The 20,461-nt window shown below is 37.6% G+C and overlaps 2 protein-coding genes and 1 pseudogene across 2 annotated transcripts; 2 read left to right on the top strand and 1 right to left on the bottom strand.

Moving 5' to 3' along the window:
• Positions 1-5,321: 5,321 nt before the first annotated feature.
• On the bottom strand, positions 5,322-8,770 carry LOC126786668 (protein GAMETE CELL DEFECTIVE 1, mitochondrial). Its single transcript, XM_050512563.1, has 4 exons — positions 8,628-8,770; positions 7,696-8,412; positions 7,356-7,545; positions 5,322-5,837 (listed from the first exon to the last, which is right to left on the bottom strand). The coding sequence occupies exons 2-4, from the start codon at positions 8,391-8,393 to the stop codon at positions 5,604-5,606; spliced, it is 1,122 nt and encodes a 373-aa protein (XP_050368520.1). The 5' UTR covers positions 8,394-8,412; positions 8,628-8,770; the 3' UTR covers positions 5,322-5,603.
• Positions 8,771-9,028: 258 nt separating this feature from the next.
• LOC126788733 (RNA polymerase II C-terminal domain phosphatase-like 4) lies at positions 9,029-10,538 on the top strand (annotated as a pseudogene).
• Positions 10,539-19,197: 8,659 nt separating this feature from the next.
• LOC126788525 (membrane protein PM19L-like) lies at positions 19,198-20,235 on the top strand. Its single transcript, XM_050514526.1, has 3 exons — positions 19,198-19,448; positions 19,532-19,709; positions 19,804-20,235. The coding sequence occupies exons 1-3, from the start codon at positions 19,319-19,321 to the stop codon at positions 20,048-20,050; spliced, it is 555 nt and encodes a 184-aa protein (XP_050370483.1). The 5' UTR covers positions 19,198-19,318; the 3' UTR covers positions 20,051-20,235.
• Positions 20,236-20,461: the final 226 nt, after the last annotated feature.

The raw sequence follows: 20,461 nt of genomic DNA, 5'->3' as shown, positions 1-20,461 counted from the left end.
TAAGTGTAATGGGTTATTTAAGGTGTGTGGATTTTTTTGGGCATGGTGGAACTATGTGTGCAGGGGTGGTAGCGAAAGATTCTAACGATGGGTTGCACGAAGTCAGGTCGAGTGTGGATGCCAAAGAAGAGCAAAAGGCAAACCTGGATGGTTTGCTGGGATTGGAAGGCTGGCTTAGTGGAGCGTTAGGTGGTGGTGGATACTGACTTGGGGGAGGACAACTCGGCGATGTTGCTGGTGCTGGTGGCAACCAGAGCAGTGGTGGAGCCATTGGCGCCGAGGGTGACTGAGGTATGGTTTGGCGGCTCGGGGATTTAGGAGATTATTAGAAGAAAAAAACAAGGGGAAACCCTAATTCAAATGTAGGATTGATCTCTATTTGACTAGGTTTGATGTTAGTGGCCTGGGCGTGGGTGCTAGTGAGTCGGGTCTGGCTGCTTCTAGGTTGAAAAATGAAGGCTTGGTGGAGGTTCCAATGAAGGGGCCAAAATGGAAACATTCAACATCACCTACTCTTAAGATGCTAGTTAAAGTACTGGATTTTGTGGAAGTTTTAGGGGGCTTATTTACTTAAGCAAATTTCAAAGACTCTAATAGAGGGTTTTAATAGCCCAAAATTCCCTGAAATTTAAATAAAAATTGGTATTTCAGAATTCATTTCCTCGAAATTTTATGTTTGGATTAAAATTATGTGAAAATTGACATTCTTGTGAAAAAAAAAATCAAAGATAAGATGGAGATTCCCAACATGAATTCCATAAAAAAAATAGGAGTCTTTTCTCAATTCCTTTCAAATAGTCTTAATTTTTGTTATTTTAAAAGTTCTACATTATGTGATCCAAATAATAAAATTCTCAATCTTTAGATTTCGAATATATTGAATTCCCATGATTTTATGGTTAATTTCTATGGATATAACTTAAATTACAGTATCCAAAAACACTGTGAAGAAGAAAAAGGGTCATCATTTTGGCTTGGTGAACAAGAAGCCTCCCATAGAAAATAATACTATAGCTTTGGTTGATTGTTCACTAATCGTTGCTCCTACTTGCCAGGGTAAGAATAAGGTTTAATTTTGGGTTTGGAGGATGACATAAATCTATGATTTGAACTTTAGATATGAGCTTATAGAATAAGTGTTGATGAATACGATTAATGAGTTGTTCTATCCAATGTACCATTATGAAAGTCGTGTCTTCACAACTTCTTGTTCCAACACGTCGATGACTGTGGAAGAGTATATAATCACGACTCTAGCCTTATAGAGTTTTTTTTCCTATTAATTTGAAAGTTGTATTGACACTTATTTAAAAAAAAAAGAGATGTAAATTTACACCTGGTTTTACAATCAACACTCCAACTTTCTTTTTATGGTTAAAGTGTTTATAATGAGACAAAACACATGTTACTAAAAACAAAATTTAAGTTTCTTAGAGTGCATAAGAGTGTGGATTGTAAAACGAGGAGCGCATTTTTCAGTTCTCAAGAAAAAATGATTGAATCATAGGTCTCATCGAACCTCTCGTCCCCCCTAAGAGCATATGCACTCATTTTAGATGGGTTGGACTAATTGAGACACCATTCATCTAAATTAATCATTAGTTAGTCCTTAGTTCCTTAATACAACAATGAAATCGATCCAAGGACCAATTCATCTGAATTATGTTTGTTGCTTTTGAAAATAATACGTTAGATTGATTTGATGACCCATATTAAATTCTCATTGGGATGCAAGTGGCAAACAAAGATGTACTGGTGGGCTAGACAAACAAATTTAATTGACAAAAAATACATCTGATGCCAGTGTCAAAGGTTGGTAAGTTTCTGAATGTGACCAATTTAAGATTAGCCGGGACTAATAGATGGGTTAATTCTCACCCCTTGTACTGGTCGGGTTAGTTGCACTCCACATGAGACCCACCTCTAACCAGGCTAAAATCTCCCTTGGTGATTTGAGTTTTTGGTCCTTAGGCCTGATCAAACCCTCAAATAATCTCACTGATGCATTTTCTTTAAGGTGACGTTACATCGTATTAAAATTTTTCTTCTAAAGTTGAAGTTCTAAGCATGAACTAATGTAACTCTTAGTATTAAGACCCGCATAACACGATTAATATTGATCGGCTTAAGTAGATATGAACATTAGTTGCATGATGACTTACCTCATATAATTACAATCATAAGTATTATTGTAGCAGAAACTGTAATTACATAGTTATATTAAATTAAGATATGCACAACTCTATTATTATTATTATTAATTAATTAATGATCGATTTAAGGTAACGTGATCAGACGTTAGTTGCGTGATGACTTTATCCAAAATAATTATACAACCGTAAGTTTCGTAAAGATGAAAACTATAATTGCCTAATATAATTAGAGATTACTTTGAGGGTTTTAAAGTTTTCGATGAGCAGCTTTGCGTATTTGTTAAAGGTTTTTTAGAAATCAAAATCAAAATAAGAAATTTGAGTGTCAAATATGCAATTATAATATGGTCAACTACATGGTTGAATAAATCGACCAAATTAAATGCAGGTTAAGAGACCTAACTATATATCCCTGAATCTTCAGACACCACAAAGATACAAATATGAATACATCTATAGAAATTGTTTTATATATGAATACAAACAACTTCCTATAAATGTTTTGAATGAATTAGCCTTCCATTACTGAAATATATGCATTTCTTTTTTCAAAAGAATCCTTTCACTTCCATAGTCACCAACACCATACATAAACACCTTTCCCCCTCTTTCACTCAACACTTGCACCCCATAACCCTCACTAGCCTCTCAAATTGCTTCATCAAGTGTCATGGCTTCCTTTTCTTCTTCTTTGTCCTCATGTGAAGTGCAAATCACCAAAGAGCAATTTTATTCTTTCCACAATGTTGACCGCAAACTTTTCACACGTCTTACATTGCATTTAGGACGTGACCCTGGAGAGTCTGCTCGGGTTATGGCCTTTTGGATGTGTCTCGAGCATACTTGTAAAGTTACTCACTTCACTCACAAAGCTCTCAACACCCTGCCTAACACCCTCCTCCATATCATGGCTGACGAGTCCTGCATGGTCCTTAATATCATTCAGCTTGAAGATTTTCCAAATTTTTTGGAATCTAGTGTCATACCTCATGATATTCCCATTCTCCAAAAAATGACCGAGAGTGGCGTCACCCTTGAATTCTTTTATAAGAAGCGATTTAGCATCATCAGAGAACTTACCATGTTTTTCAATGATGTATGCTTAAGAGCATTTGAGGACTTATATATCACAGCAGCTCACTATCAAAACAAGATAATAGATCCCTTAACCACCGGAATAGGTTTACAGCCAGAGAGGCAGAATTATGCAAGGAGACTAGTTCATGTCAATAAGTACTATAATCCATTTATCCCTGGTGCTGCAACTTTTGACGCACCTATGGATACCATAGGACCACTTCCTCCTACTCCCACTAATCATATTGTTGTTAACAATACTACTTGTATCGATCCTCTAACATGGAACCCTTGTATGCAAGGAGGAGCAGCTCGGCCTCCTCCTGAGTACTTGCATCGTGGTTCAGCTGATCTTCGGATTGATAATGATATGTTGAATCACGAAATAGAAAAAATGTTGACTAATTTGCATCTGCATGATGATACTAGAGATAATGTTGATGTAGGTGGTGGTGTTTGGGGTGATCAAGCGGAGGGAGAAGTTTCTGCAGATGATAGAACTATTTTCTTGACATTTTCTAAGGGGTATCCTATTTCTGAAAAGGAAGTGAGGGACTTTTTCACTAGGTATAACTATGACTTTACAGTGTTAATGACTTGTACTATTATATTTATTTGGTTGTTTAATTTAGATTTGTTTTGCTATGATAGGAAATATGGGGATATCTTTGACGCTATCTTTATGCAAGAAGTACAGGTGGAAGATCAACAACCTTTATATGCCCGCCTTGTAGTTAGTTCTGCTTCCTTTATTTCAGTGGTGCTCCTGGGACAAACAAAGGCAAAATTTTCCATAAATGGAAAACATGTTTGGGCAAGAAAGTATGTGAAGAAAAATGCAACAGGAGAACAGAGTTTACCGAAGGGTGTCAGAAATACTCAATCTTAATTGAGTTATATGAAAACTTCTACAAGATCGATTAACTTATGGATGATTTTGGAAGTTTGCATTGTTATGCGCTTTCATTCCTTTGAGATGACATGTTTCTTTCCTTGCCTTCAACAATATTGTAATTTTGATATATGGAACTATTTCAATAATACTTTTTTAGTTCATAATATTTTGGTTTTGTTACATAGATTTTTTTTTTGCAGAAGTCATGTAGCTAGTACCAAATCTTCATAGCATCTTTAGCCAAATTACTACAAGCATCCAATGCACAATATATTTTTTTAGGGGAATGAAACAAATTCATTTGACGTCAAGCCACTAAGAGCGCAAGGCTCAACAATCACAAAGATCAATGCACAATATTTAATTGTCTTGATTGTATTATATATTACTCAATTGCCTTCGAGAGCGGAACTCAACTTTAAAATTAAAGTGTAGAATTAAGGGTGACGGACAAATTCGCTTCCTATGTGAATCCTGACTATGGCAAATGGCTGAACATGTTGTACGTCTTAATTTACTCTACTGTTATGGCTAGCTTGTCTTAAACATGGGAAGGGTACGTAATTGAGGGTGCCATCCAATACAAGCCAATAGTGCTCCGGATCGGAAAAGGATGGCTGTCAGGAACCAAGTGACACTGAGTTTATATCATGATTAGTGTGCATTAGTGTCCCCATTATCCTCAATGCACATCAGCCAAGCCAAGAGTGCCGGGGGGCTGTGTCGAATGTCGATCTACTGGATCGCATATGTTGTAAATGCATGGGATCACAGCAGGCCGTTGTTTGCTAGCGATGAACACAACTCTGATGTGGAATTTTCCCTGGCTGGAATGATGCAATGACCAAACATTCTTTGTACATTTGCCAGTCCTAATAGCAGGGAGAGTCCTTTGATCTTGTATGCACTGTATGTTCATAGTAGGATTTTACCATAGCTAGATACCATCTTTTACAGTACAGCAAAAAGGTAAAGGCAACATATCACCGAACTAATGTCAATACACGAGATAAAAACTGAATGCGTTGTATCCTGTACGGTTGTACCGTCTGTCAAGAAAATGATTGTGTCAAAATATCGAGACCTCTCAACACATTATAAAAAAAAAATTGACATATGAAAGCAGTACTTATATGGCATGCACTTTCAGTGAACATGATGTGAATTCTCATATTTTAATGAACATAAGGCTCAAGTTGAAATTGAAGTAGATCATGTAACTAGAATTGATGATCCAAACATATTATTAGCTAAAATCCACAGACCGTGTCATTTGAGATGGAAAAAGAAGAGCTTCTTGCTTAGCTCAACTACAATCCTAAGCAAAAGAAACAGTGTTTAAAAAGGTACTGAAAGAAAGGTATACAATTGACACTGGCGGTGACAATGATGCTATCATTGCCATTGAACCACATACGACCACCATAAGGTTTGCATGAACTACAAAATTGTCTTCATAGTAAACATCTACCAAGTAATTAAGGCTTTGTCATTACTGGATGAATCTTGCGTCGATGGCGTGGAGTTTCTCGTTTGACATACATTTTCTCCATTTCATTCAGTGGTCGGCTAGAACCATCTGGCAGGCTGACAAACTTCCAGCCACCACCACTTCCACGCTTTCCTTTGGGTCCCATTTTCTCCACTGTAAAATTCCACCCATCTGCAGAACGACGACGGCTATACTTGTGGCGGAAAACCTCTCCTCTCATCTAATAAAGTGAAGACAGAAAATGCAAGGGTTTACAATTGACAGCAACAGCAAATCACAATCAATTAATTGATATGCAATGCAAGGGTAAACTCGAATTGAGGAAAAATATCATCTCACTGTCCCATGTCCCCCCAAACTCACTTGGTAACTTAATGTCCACCCAACAAATTTACCTCCTATTAATCAAATAGTGGAACCGCAATTAAAGCCATAGGTAAAAAATAAAATAAAAACTGCATACACCCAATGGGGGAAATCTTCCAGCCTACACCAATGCCGCCTCCATCTCCAGTATCTAATACACATGCATGACTACAATCAACATGCCAAATGGCGTAACCATCGAGCTGTCCAAAGTGTCTGTCAATGATATACATTGTCACCAAATCTCATTTACCAGGCAGATGCATTATATCTAAATCATGAGGATCTTCATTTTTTGGGGTGAAGAATCCACAAGTCATTTGAACGCAACTTCTCAATCTCAATTTTTCACTCATCAACTGGACCTTATGCTCTCAACCATGTTCTCAATAACCAAACTCTTCTTCACCATCTTAACCTTTAATATCCCCAAATCGCAACTAAAGACATGAACATCAGACATTCCAACCTAATCTGCCAACATCACCTATTTAAGTTGTCCCAATCATGGTTATCACGCCTTATACTTTGCTGGGTGCAGTACAATTCCGAATGATGCACGTACAACTACACATGCTTTACACTATGCCCTAATTGAGTTGTGATGTGCTTTCGTAGCCTATCCCGGCTTTCCTCTCTACCTTTCTATATATCGTAAAAGTAAATGACTTGGTTATAATTCACTATTTAATAAACTTAATAACTAAGGTAATAAGTACTAATAATTCAAATTCAGTGTTGCATAATTATTTTACCAGGCTAATGTATTTGATTCCATGTATCATCATTCATCAAATAAAAAAGCAAAATTGGAATAAAGAACCACAAACTCTTTGATCATGAACCGAATCTGGAAATGGCAGCATATTGAATATAAAACTGTTATATAAATCATGCTTGACAAAAGCACATTTCACTCTCATGTCTGGGACAAACAGGAAGCCTTTTTCACATTTGTGTGTGTTGTAGTATGAAATAGGAAGGCTTGCGTTGTGCTTACCTCTAACCATTTAATTTACTGTCAGAAAGACTAAAACCACTTTTTTTATCCCTCTCAAAACTAATATCAGTCTTATAGAGCCATGCTTTAAGTCCTAAAGTTCAACTCTGGCACCTTAACTATCTGAACGAACACTACAACACTGCAATAGTTGTATAATCCCAATGTAGCCTTTAGTCATTCGTTCTCACACATCTTAACATGTTAAAACATGAAGACAGTGTAGGAAAAGCTAATAATACTTACCACTATTTATAAAAACACCCAAAACAGCTGTAATATCTGAGAGTGATAGCACACTTACTTTTCTACCCCACTAATATTATGAGTTCCTTTTCTTTTACAAATCAAAGTCAGGGTTAAAGAACTTACTTTCATTTTGTTGAAGTTCATCCTCTGAACAAATTCTTGATACAGCATCTCATCTTCCCTCTTGGAGATCTCGTAGTGGACTTCATCCAGATCTCTGGTGGTACCATCCCAACCCTCTGGCATAACCTTGAAGTCAGGTTTGTAGGGAAGCGAAGCAACATGGAATTCACGGTCATGGGAACTGAAAAATCTGAATGAGGAAAAGTGTTGGCCTCATTAATAGTCTGAGTGAGCAAACCCTATACCTAAAACAAGAAGTCTGCAGAGGATGCTAGAGATACAAAACGTATTCCTCGCATATAAGTAAAAAAATAATAATGCTCCCAGATTGATATCTTACTCAGGATAGCTGTCAAGCAGGAGCTCAACCGAATCATCTAATGGGCGACCGAGCTTCTTCTCCTCTTCCTCCTGAAGCTCCTTCAGCCAAAGAATAGCATGCACCCTCTGCCTCATAATCCTATAATCCTTAGCCAGGCGCTCAACAGTGTAAACATCAGGGTTTTCCTTGTGCAATCGATACATCTCAGCCTTCTCCGAGTCCTTGAGATGACACCCCCTTGCACCAGGCTCGCGCAGCTGCTTCATCAGCACACTTAACTCTTTCAATCTATCTCCCCATCCATCAATAAACCTCTTACTTCTCCCATTCTCTGCCTCCAATTTCTTTATCTTCTTCTCAATCTCTCGCAACTCCTCGCTGACAGGAGACTCGGGAGTCTCCTCTCTTTTCACCCGTAGCCCTGCCAGCTCCTGACTCAGTCCTAGCGACCACGTCGATGTAGTATCCCACCCCAAATTATCCGATCCATTACCGCTAAACATACCACCGGCCGGCTTATCCCAGCCATCCCCACCCTCATTTCCACCATCGCCGCCCGACTGGAACGAAAACAGCCGGGCACTGACAACCTTACAAGCTTCGACACCGTTGCTTCCCGAACCTGCTCTGCCCTTCTCCCTCAGCAACCTTGCATTCGTGCTTGTGAAGATTGAAGTCGAGGAAATTCGGGATACGAGACGGTGCAGATTCTGCATAGCTCCAGTAAAAGTAACCCTACAGACATAACCGAATTTATAAACACATTCAAATGGTGATACAACTCGACCAGGTTCCGAACAACATGAAAAGTTCAACAAGAAATTGAAGAAGTATCTCACGGATAAGAAAGAGTTAAACACGTAACATAGATCGCCCAAATTGGAGATCTAAACACGCAAATTCTAAGCATGGGAACCCTAGATTTCACAAGCCCAAAGTGTGGAACAAACCTGGGAATCAATCGCTTTAGAATTCGCGAGAAATGGAGTCCGATCTCCGTAGCTTTTGGAATTTCGAAATGACGCCTCTCTAGGTGGAAATCAAAGCATTGGTGACTGACGAGTATTTGATGAGCAGTGAAATCTAAACCCCAAACCCTCGCAGCGCTCTTCTTCATTCTTCACAATTCACATATACCAGTTGCCCGACCCGACCCGGAATTATCCGACCCGACACGGATTGCCGAAACACCGAGTAAAACAAAGAAAGTAAAAACTTTCGCTACACACACGCGCGCGTCGTTTTACCGAACGCGCTTTACCAACGGCGCCTTTATTTAAAGTCTCGCTCCTGGAGTTTCTAACTCTCTCTGTGACAAGTCCACACCAACAATCCCAACAGATTCGCAGACGCGAAACCCTAGATCGAATCGTTCGCTGTTCGATTCCGACCATGACGACTGTCGCTGCTACTGTGTCTGCGATCGACCACCTCGACAGCCCTGTTTGCACTCGCAAACGAGGACGAGGTTCGAGTTCCGATGATGTTCACAGCGGCTTGATGGCGGAGAAGATCGTCCTAAAGAAGCCTAAGATAGAACCTGATCTGGGCTTTGAACAAGAACCACCGACATTTGGTTGGGAGGAATTCTCAAAGGGTTTACTTCGGTACGGTTACATTCCCAAGACTTTCAGGCTTACAGAGGATGTAATCGATCGATTACGAAACCAACACACGACCGACTTAGTGTCGAACCAAAAGAGGCTTCATCTGGTTCTCGACTTAGACCACACGCTGCTGAACACGGCATTCTTTGAGAAGATGTCACCCGCGGAAGAGTACTTGAAGACCCAAACACAAGCTGATCATGGGCTGCAACATGTCCACGTTTTGGAGACTTCTGAGACACAACTGGTGACCAAGTTGCGGCCGTACGTGAGGACATTTTTACAGCAAGCCAGTAAGCTCTTTGAGCTCTCCATATACACCAATGGCAGCCGAGATTACGCCCTCGAAATGGCGAAGCTCCTCGACCCTGCAAATCAAATGTTTGGGGGCAGAGTCATATCGACTCGCAGCGACAGCACAGACACAACTCGAAAGGGTTTGGATGTTGTGATTGCCCGACCTTCTGCTGTTTTGATCCTTGACGATAAGAAAAACGTATGGAGAGGTGAGGACCGGGAAAATGTGATTGTAATGAAGAAATATCATTTCTTCAGGGACAGTTTTCAGAAGTATGGCCTCAGTGATGCTCAGTCCTATTCTGAGTCGAAGACCGATGAGTTTGATCGGTTTGGAGGAGCTTACCTTGCCAAGATACTTAAACTTCTTAAGTACATCCACAAAACATTCTTTGATGGAGTGGAGTTACATGGGTTGGAACTTGTGGACAGAGATGTGAGGCTTGTATTGAAGATGACACAGAAATTAACAAGTCTTGAGGGGCTGTGAAATTGTTCCCAGCCATGTAAATGTCCAGGCTGATGCATATATCACAAGTCGAAGATGGCAGAGCAGTAGGGTATTAGTTATTCGACACAAGTCCATCCATTTATCACACATGTAGCTGCAGCAATTGTTTCGAACACACAACTCTTGTCGGGCAGTTCTAGAAGGAAAACTTTTGGTGAACCCCCAGTGGATTTGTTCTGTAAAATTTATGCGGCAAAAGCAACCTTAACATAATTCTTCCCTGCCATTAGTTCATTACCATCAATGAGCAACTTAACTGTCTCATAATAGTTGCCACTCCACAATGGGGTCAACAAGAAAAACCAAGTGCCAACAAATGAAGAAGAAAAGAGAGAATGAATTGCAAGAGCAACTGATTTGGAAGTCTGAGAGAATTTCTGGATGTCCAAAGTCTGAAATAGTAAATCTTTTGTATAACATTCTCTGCCTGTAAATTGGCTGCCATTTTGGTTTATATTCTTCTTGGTGTACCCATTCAACAAAATATTGCGCCAAAAAGAAAGCAGAATCGCTAGGCCTATATACAACAGCATAAAAATGCACAGTTACTATCTGAAATTTACGAGCATGACAGAGAAAGAAGGTTGCTGGGTGCAAATGAAACAACATTGAAACAACATTGAAAAACCACATAGAATCAAAAAGTGGGACCAATTGAGTCTAAATTCTCTTGAAGATTTTAGAAAAACCTAAATTGAGTCTAATCAGACAAAGAAAGACCTAATTGACTAATTTACGGTCATATCTTTGCATCGAAAGGAATCCAATTTTACAAAATTGAAAGTAAGACAGTAGATCATAATGCAGAATTGGTTCTAGTTTTGACAAATAAAGTAAAATAATGTATAGTATGATTAGTTGAAACCGAAGTACACCAAACACATATGAATCATCAGCATATGAATCCAGAGACCCTTCTAAAAACAAGTCACCTATGTTTGAAGGGTGTGGTTGACAGTCTCCCTTAAATGAGTTAGATCCTTTAATAACAAAAATAACATAATGCAAATTCAGTATGTGACGAATTTAAATGAAAGCTGCATTTTATAATTCATGGCATATTGTGTATCAAGTTTATCCAATAACTAAACACAATAATGTTTGCATTTAACAATATTCTTTCAAAAAGCCAGTGTTTTCTTTATGTTCCAGCTAGCTAAATGTTGTTGATTAACATTATCAGAGGAAACCAAATGCAAAATCTTTGGACTTGTTATTCTAAAGCCATGAGAATTCTTATAGCAAAATTATCACTTATCAGTATTCACTTAGATATATTCTATCCAAGACTAGTACGAGGCAACTTCCAAGAAACTATAGACATAAGAAAGTTAAGTAGATGGATCACTAGATCCTATAAAACTGAAATAAAGTAATGGGTTTAGCTTACCTTGACTACACTTGGTGTGATTGTCTCTTGGATCCTGATGTTATACAGAGAATAAGCATTAGTATTGGGAATATGTGAAGGTGAAAATGACGACTGAGCACATTTAGCTGCACATAAGTCACCAGGTTCATATTTTAAACATGAGTAGGCTTCTTGTTTTATGTTTAATAGTTCTTCCATCACTAGTTTCAACTTCATATTTGTCACTAGAGGAAAATCCTACAAACCAAAAAAAAAGAAAAATCATAAGGTGGAGTCATATTATCATGTGAAAATGACCTATAGTGATTAATGAAATCAAAATGACCTTCAGCGTATCCTCATGCTGAATTCAGTAATGCCCTCGTAACTTTCCACTGCAGTTGCAGTAATGCCCTCTGCCTTCTACTCCTGTGATAACAAGAATGTACAGAAAATTCAGTAGAAAGAATATTGAAGTATGCAGGTGTGTTATGTTATCTGCTGGGCTCACTTGCAGAGCTTGCAGGGGCACGCATGACTATCTTGCAGAGCTGCACGCAAGGCTGCAGCTTGGTAGTCGTTTCTCCTTGATTGTGTCGTTCTCTATTTAATTCTTGGTGGTCGTTTGTTCCTCTTCTTGTCGTTTTGAGTTCATTTGCTGCAGTTATTGCAGTCTCTGCAGAGATCGTGCAGATGTGATCTTCTCTCCTTAAAATCAGTTTGCTTCACACAAACTTATTTCTCCTTTTCTTGATTAGCTGTCTAGATCTAGAGTTGGTTTACTTTTTATCCATCGGTTGTACAGTGTAGTTGGAAGATTGTTGTTGTTAGCTTACTTTTGCTGCTTTGTTTATAGAGTTTTTTTCACCAACAGTCCCTCAACTCTGGTGTACCTACCAATGTGATACCTCAACTCTTAATCGTACCAATGTGATACCCAGACTCTAGTATTGCTATCATTGAAGTACTTCCGTTAGTTTTTTTCAACTTTTCCGTTATCTTGGTGACGTGGCAGGTACGTGAGGCCCACAAAGAGGGTTAAAAGACAAAATTAACCTCATCTGAGAGGAGCAATGTTTTTCCCGCCCTTTACCTTGAGAAAGACACCCAACAATTCCAATTTTGGCGCCAATTTTCCCTCCCTACTCCTTAATTTGTGTCTCTTATCTAAACTAAAGAACTACCGCCAACCAGTCGACCACAATCTGATAAAACCTAGATCAATCTCATTTTCTATTTTTACCCTAGCACTTGTTAAACTAACAGAATAAATATAGAAATTTATATAGAACATCTCATTTCCACAATCTCATAAGAATATAAAAACACATAACTTAACGAAATTCAAATACATGTTTAAGTACCATTAGTTGCCACCTTTTATGTTGATCTGCCATGATTTTTGCTTGTAAGAACTAATGGTACATGTACGAAATTCAACTACATGTACCATTAGTTCTTACAAGCAAAAATCATGGCATATCAACATAAAAGGTGGCAACTAATGGTACTTAAACATGTATTTGAATTTCGTTAAGTTATGTGTTTTTATATTCTTATGAGATTGTGGAAATGAGATGTTCCATATAAATTTCTATATTTATTCTGTTAGTTTAACAAGTGCTAGGGTAAAAATAAAAAATGAGATTGATCTAGGTTTTATCAGATTGTGGTCGACTGGTTGGCCGTAGTTCTTTAGTTTAGATAAGAGACACAAATTAAGGAGTAGGGAGGGAAAATTGGCGCCAAAATTGGAATTGTTGGGTGTCTTTCTCAAGGTAAAGGGCGGGAAAAACATTGCTCCTCTCAGATGAGGTTAATTTTGTCTTTTAACCCTCTTTGTGGGCCTCACGTACCTACCACGTCACCAAGATAACGGAAAAGTTGAAAAAAACTAACGGAAGTACTTCAATGATAGCAATACTAGAGTCTGGGTATCACATTGGTACGATTAAGAGTTGAGGTATCACATTGGTAGGTACACCAGAGTTGAGGGACTGTTGGTGAAAAAAACTCTTGTTTATATAAGCTCACCTAACTATTGTAATATCATGAAGAGCTATGTAGCACCGACACCAACACGGCACGACACGGCAATTTTTATATAATTTAATATATTTATCAATGTATAAAAGAAATATATAATACATCAAATAAAGTCAAATTAAATATTCAAGTTCATTTCATTGCATAACAATTCAAAAAAATAAATCTAAGGAAAAAAGGAAAGGAAAACGATGAGGCTGAAACAAAACTTGGATTATTTCTTTTTTATTTATGTTTTTATTTTATTTAAAATGATGACGTGGCGTGTCGGTTAAAGTGTCGGGGAAGTGTCAGAAAAGTCAATATTACTGACATGCCACGTGGCGTGTCGGGAAGTGTCGCAGTGTCGGGGAGTGTCAGACACTTCGACACTCCACCCTTAGAAGTGTCGGTGCTACATAAATTAAGAGAAATTGAAGACAATTCAAAACTCTCAGATCTTATCTTCTCATCCCATACTATAATTCAACAAAAAACATAGGAAAGATATGTACTTTGGGCTTTTGAAGATCCAAGTCCTCCTGACGCTTTTTAATCTCATCGTCATGCTGAAGCCTCAAACACTCATTTGCGCTTCATTTGCATTCATCATCGATGTTACTCTCTATGACAACGATAATCCGATTAGTAACTTAAGCATATTAGACCCAACTCAGTTTGAGCTTAAGACTATGAAATTACACAGACCTCTCTCGACTTACGCATACTAGACTCGTACCCCGTGCGATGCATATGTTAATTTTGTGTAAAGATGACAAAAACAAACTTTATTTATCATTACATATATTATTTTATTTTTTGAAAGCTCATTCATTTTGATTTTTTAAAAACAATCATTTTGTGTAATTGTGTTTAATAAAAATGGTATTTTGGGAAAAACATAATTGGTGATTTTTAAAAGGTGTTGGATTTATAGTAGTAGAGATGGATTAAAACATAAGAGTTAATGATCCCCATTGACATGAACAACAAGTAGCAAAATAGTCCAAGAAAGAATCATGATAATTCTGATTGGACTGTATCTATAACTCAAAGCATAAATCTTAAAAGGCAGAAATTTAGGGAGAGCGTACATGTAAAATAAAGTAAATAAGACCTCATCCAAAAGAGAACATATTAAAACCCATGGACATTATTCAAAACCGAACAGAATAAGACCGAAGAATCTCATTCAAAATAGAACAAAGCAAAACATACTTCAGAAGATGATATATTGAACTTCTTAAGATGGAGAATTGAACTTCATGTGCCGCCAATGCTAACATGATCAGATATGCATACTGTCATGATGCCAATGTCAATATATAGGAGGAATTAAGATGAAGAAAAGGTAGATACTGTTGGCTAATTAAACCAAATATGTTTGTTTTCTTTAGAATAAAGTTGTTGTCAGTTACAGTAATCATTTCCATATTTCTAAAATTTCAGTTTTAGATGTTACGAGTCTTTTGGTTGTCATTGTCAGTTATAAAGTTAGTGTTTAATCTCTTTTAAGTTAGAAAGATCTAGAGTCAGACTGAGCTCCTATATAAGAGTATGTATTGCAGCCATTTTTGAAATAAGATAGTAGAAGTATTCATACAGAGTTATATCAGAAAATTCCTATTTCTGTTCTCTTCATTCTACATTATGGTATCAGAGCTGTAGAAGCTCTGTCGGCTCCTATGGTGAATGAAAACAGCTCCAATATGCTTTCACTCATTCCTCGTTTCAATGGCCAAAAGTATGATTACTGGAGCAAGAATGTCAAGGTGTTGTTAAAGTCCCTGGAGATCTGGAACATTGTTGAAGATGGCTACGCCGAACCATAGGATGAAAGTACATTGACACAAGCACATAGAAATACTTTGAGGGAGAATCGAAAGAAGGATATCAAGGCACTTTTCTATATATACCAGACAATTGATGAGTTTGTGTATGAAAGAATTGCTCAAGCTGAGAATTCCAGGGAAGCCTGGGACATCATTCATGCAGCCTACGAAGGAAAAGAGAAGGTGAAGATGGTTCGTCTTCAGACTCTAAGATCGGAGTTTGAAAAGCTAGAGATGAAGGAGTCTGAAAGCATCCAGGAGTATTTTACAAGAGTCAACTCGGTGGTTAATAAAATGACAACAAATGGAGAGATTTTAAAAGATAAAAGAGTGGTCAAGAAAGTTCTGCGGAGTCTGACACCAAAGTTTGATTATGTTGAGGCTGATATTGAAGAATCAACAGATTTGTCAAGGAAGATTGGAAGCTCGTGAATTTAAGATTAACAAAAAAAATCCAGCCCCTCCACAGCCAGATCAAGCACTCAAGTCGCAAGTCACAACCATTGGAGGCAATTGGTTTATCAGTCCCGAGGTTATTAATTTATAAAGGTTTTACTGTAAGTATAGGAAAAACAATAATTTTAAAAATTCTTTTGTTATTATTGCTAAATAAATATATATACTAAAACTTGTGTTATGTTTTGTGATACAAGAGTTGAATTTCCTCTTAATATTACAAATTTCATAAAAGAATATTGTAAATAAATTTGCAAATAATATATGTATGATTTATCAAGTCCAACAAATTTTCAATCAATTTGGTGAATTTGTGAGAATTTTGGAGGAAAAGAGATAGGAAATATAAAAAATATGTATAGATCATTTTGTCCTTCTAAATACATGCCACATCATCAATTTAACGGAGAAACTAACGGATGTACCATATTTGGTAACAATGCAATATTTCAGGTACCATTTCGGGTAACAAAAATTCGTAGGTACCAAAAAATATCTTTCACGATACTTTAGGTATCATTTTGAGTTTTTACTCAAAACTTAAATATAGTAAATGAATGCAGCAGGAAATAAGGAGAAATGTGCACCATAGTGAAACCATACAAAACAAAATTCCCAAAATGAAAATTTTGTTGATTAAAGAGGAACACCTACATTGAATAGAGTAAATTAGGGGTGGGCATAAAAAACGGAAATCCCGATCCCGTCCCGAAATTCATAGGGACGGGACGGGACGGAGGTCTAAAAACGTTCGTCCCATCCTGATCCCGTCCCGCTTCATTCTAGTGGGATGGGACGTGGGACGAATAATTTATATCCCGCTTCGTCCCGTCCCGTCCCACCTTTAATGAAAACTTATAAATTCTTATATTTTTGTATCAAAATGAAACTAATTTATGTTCTTAATAACTCTAAAATTATATCAACTCAAATAATAATGGTAATTTATAATATTTTGAACATAATATGCATTATTTTTGTTAAAATTTCATTATTAAATGTTACTTTGTTATGAAAAAAATAAAAATATAGTTTTTATTTAACTTCATAAAAAGGTGGGATTTGTCCCGTCCCGTCCCGATCTCGTCCCGTCCCAACCGGGATTAATCCCGAGTGGGATGCATTCTTAAAAACCCTCATCTCATCCCGATCCCGTCCCGATCCCGTCCCGATTCAAAAGAGTGGGACGGAACGTGGGATGAGCTCCGTCCCGTCCCATCGTCCCGTGCCCACCCCTAGAGTAAACTGGAAAAATACTGGAACTGTAAGGGAAAGCAGGAAATAAGAACGCAAATAAAAAGATCAGCAAACAGAAAGGAAATGAAAATGCTTGTGTTTTCTATCATAGCCAACAAAAGGACAGTAGCGGTCTACATATACATCTCCTTGTTCATATGATAATTTGATTTCTCAGACAATTCATTCCTACTACTCCCTGGAGGAGATCATAGGTCTGATACAGATTGAAACGGTGGGTTGGTTGCTCTACAGTCAATAATACATCTCATGTTCCACTTTGATGAGGAGTATATCAACTTCGTCTCGTTTCTTTAGCATCTACTAAGTGACCTTTTTGAAACAAACATTCAAAAAGATGTATCAAGATGCATGAGTACGATTATAGCTTTTTAAGCGACTTGTGTGATTTTGATTAAAAAGAACCTTCAAGTTGTTTAGTTAAAGTCATTGGTTCTTCTTCTGAATATTTGTACTCTTAACATTTACCTATATATTCTTTAACTATAATTTTCGGCGTTTGTTAGTACCATTTCATAGTATAAACCAATGTTTTAAAAAAGCGAAAGCGTACCCCAATGCGTTTTCTTGAGAGCCGTGAGTTTTAAAACTTTAGGCACATAAGGCGTAAGACTTATGTTATAAAAAAATTAGTAGTTAAATATGTAAATATATAATTGTTCATATACAAAAAGAACAAATATATATATATAAGAACTTACCAATTTATTGCATTTAAATATGATGAAATTCATAATTAAAACTTTTTTTTACGTTTTAGATAGTTTTCATCAAATTAAACATATTATATAAATATATAAAAAGATTATTTTCTAAGGCGTAGTAAAATGCGTTAAAAACGTAGCATAAGACGTAAAAAACGTAAATTTTTTAAGCTTCGGTGCCCAGACCGAAAAATAGGTATTATATAAGTAGCCTTAAGCTTTTTAAGCCTCATGCGAGTCTTGAGGCGAATTTTTTAAAACATTGGTATAAACTAGAAAGATAAAAACCGCAGCGGAGCGCAGCGCGGCTGCCCTGCCCAGTCCAATACATTGGACTAGAAAAGTACCCGCGCTTTGTTGTGAGTTTAATTGCGTAACATAAATCTGATACCCTCTCTTATATGTTTAATGGTTTGCTATTTAAGTCCAGTACATGCCTGTAAGAACAATGCATGGCTTAGCAGACATAAACATGGCACTCACTAGTTCTCATGCAGCCACATTTTAGCACCAATCAAAACTCAAAAGCATACATCAGACCATTAAGTTCATTTGTTTTTGGATTTGTCTAATTTGTACTTGAAAAATTTAAACAATACGTGAGCCATGGATTAATCATAAATTACATCAACCACACACAATAGTACACAATAAACATGCAAACACACTTCAAATTCTTCATAGTAGAAACTGCCCAACATTGGCTTTTGTTTGTAATCTAACTTGCGAAGAAACTATACTACAAAAAGTGTATTCTATATTTTGAAAAATTTGCCTATCAACTACAAACTACAATACTATGAAACCAAATCGAGTAAATATTTGTCCTAAATTTAACTTTCAATTCATTTCAAACTAATGTGTATGTCATTACATTCCTGAAATATGTAAAATATGAGAAAAAATGGTAATTTTTAATTAATATAAGCGCACAATTGTAAGGGCAAGTTTTAATTATTTATTTAAGGGGAATATTGCAATTAACAAAAAATGGAGGGCAATACAGTGTCAGCAGAGCCGAGCTGTTGAGCCGAGCCGTTGAGCTGAGCCGGTATTATTCGGAAGGCGAGCCCGTAATTAACATACAACTGAGGGAAAAACAGTAATTTCGTCCGAGCTAGCTACAGTGCGGGAAACAGTAACTCAAAAATAATATATATCAAATATGTTTGATCTCCACCGTTGTTGATGAGTTTGTATCGGACAAGCCTATTCAGTAAGGTGACAAGCGTGTTAGAGCTTCTCTGGTTTGTGGATAAAACACCTTTTGTTTTAAACTCCCAGAATGGAGAGAGTATCCAAAGACAGAGAGAGGGTTTTGGGAGTAGAAGCACCGAGCTTTGCCAAGTGTCCTTCCACCTGTAACCAATTATCCACATGCAAAACTCTGCTAACACGTATCTTTCAGCTAACACCATTCACTTTCATCTCAGCTGGCTAGCTCTTCTATATAGATCCTCATCCAACCTCCTAGCTCTCACCAGCAAATCATTCAAGCTCAAACACACAGTCATCGTTGTTGTTAAAGCATTAGTGAGGAAAGGGAACAAGGGTTTTCGTGGGGGTTTCATTTGGTTGTGAACTTGTGAAAGGAACAAGCTATGGCTCAGACGGTGGGGAGGAACATAGCAGCTCCATTGCTGTTTATCAACTTGATCATGTACTTGATCGTAGTGGGATTCGCTAGTTGGTGCCTTAACAGGTTCATCAATGGCCAGACCAACCACCCAAGTAAGAGTTTTCTCATTGTCTTGAGTTTTTTTTTTCTATTATCTTTTGCCGAGGTTAAATGCTAACTCGTTAGATCTGCACAGGTTTTGGAGGAAATGGTGCAACAATGTTTTTTCTGATCTTCTCCATATTGGCTGGTGTAATGGGAATAGCGTCGAAGCTGGCCGGAGCAGGTCATCTCAGAGCTTGGAGGAGTGACAGTCTAGCTGCGGCTGGATCTTCATCAATCGTGGCTTGGGCTTTCACTGCACTAGCCTTTGGGTAAATAAGCCTTCGACTATATGAAGTTCATATATGACACTTGCTCAGTTTTTAACCTGTCAACTCATTCAGATGGTTTGTTTTGATTCAACAGACTTGCATGCAAGCAAATCAACGTTGGAGGATATAGGGGATGGAGGCTGAAGGTTTTGGAGGCTTTCATAATAATCTTGGCATTCACCCAGCTTTTGTATGTCTTGCTACTTCATGCCGGTATCTTCAGCAGCAAGTATGGTCCAGGGTACCGCGACACTGACTACCCGGCCGGTACTACTGGTGGTGTAACTGGTGTTGATCCAATCAAGGGTGGAACTGGAGTCCCTGCTTCTAGGGTTGTCTAGGAATGCACAATAGATGGGAAAAACTATCTTTAACCGTCTCCCTTCCATTTGTGGGAGGGGTTTGTATTTGATAATTTGATGTGGAATTTCAAGTTTTACTTTGTGGTCTGTATATTAGTGTAGTTGTTAATTCAGGAATACGTTGGGCATGAATGTACTCCATGTGTGAGAATTTGTTTTCAGCAGTATGTGTACATCAGGTGGACAATGTATGTTCATCTCAATATTTTGAGTGCACGGTAGTGTGTTATAGCAGATTCATTTTCGTCATATATGGTTAGTTTGTTACAATGCTATAAACGTAGTTGATGTTCCCATTCTGTCACCTTTGTCAATAATCAGATGTAATATACCATGATGAAAAATGAACAATCAGTTCCTGAAAACGCCGTACTTTTCATGAGAATTGAA

Source organism: Argentina anserina, chromosome 3 (genome assembly GCF_933775445.1).
Source record: "Argentina anserina chromosome 3, drPotAnse1.1, whole genome shotgun sequence".
In the NCBI taxonomy this organism is placed as follows: domain Eukaryota; kingdom Viridiplantae; phylum Streptophyta; class Magnoliopsida; order Rosales; family Rosaceae; genus Argentina; species Argentina anserina.
This window is presented reverse-complemented; position numbering and strand designations above follow the sequence as displayed.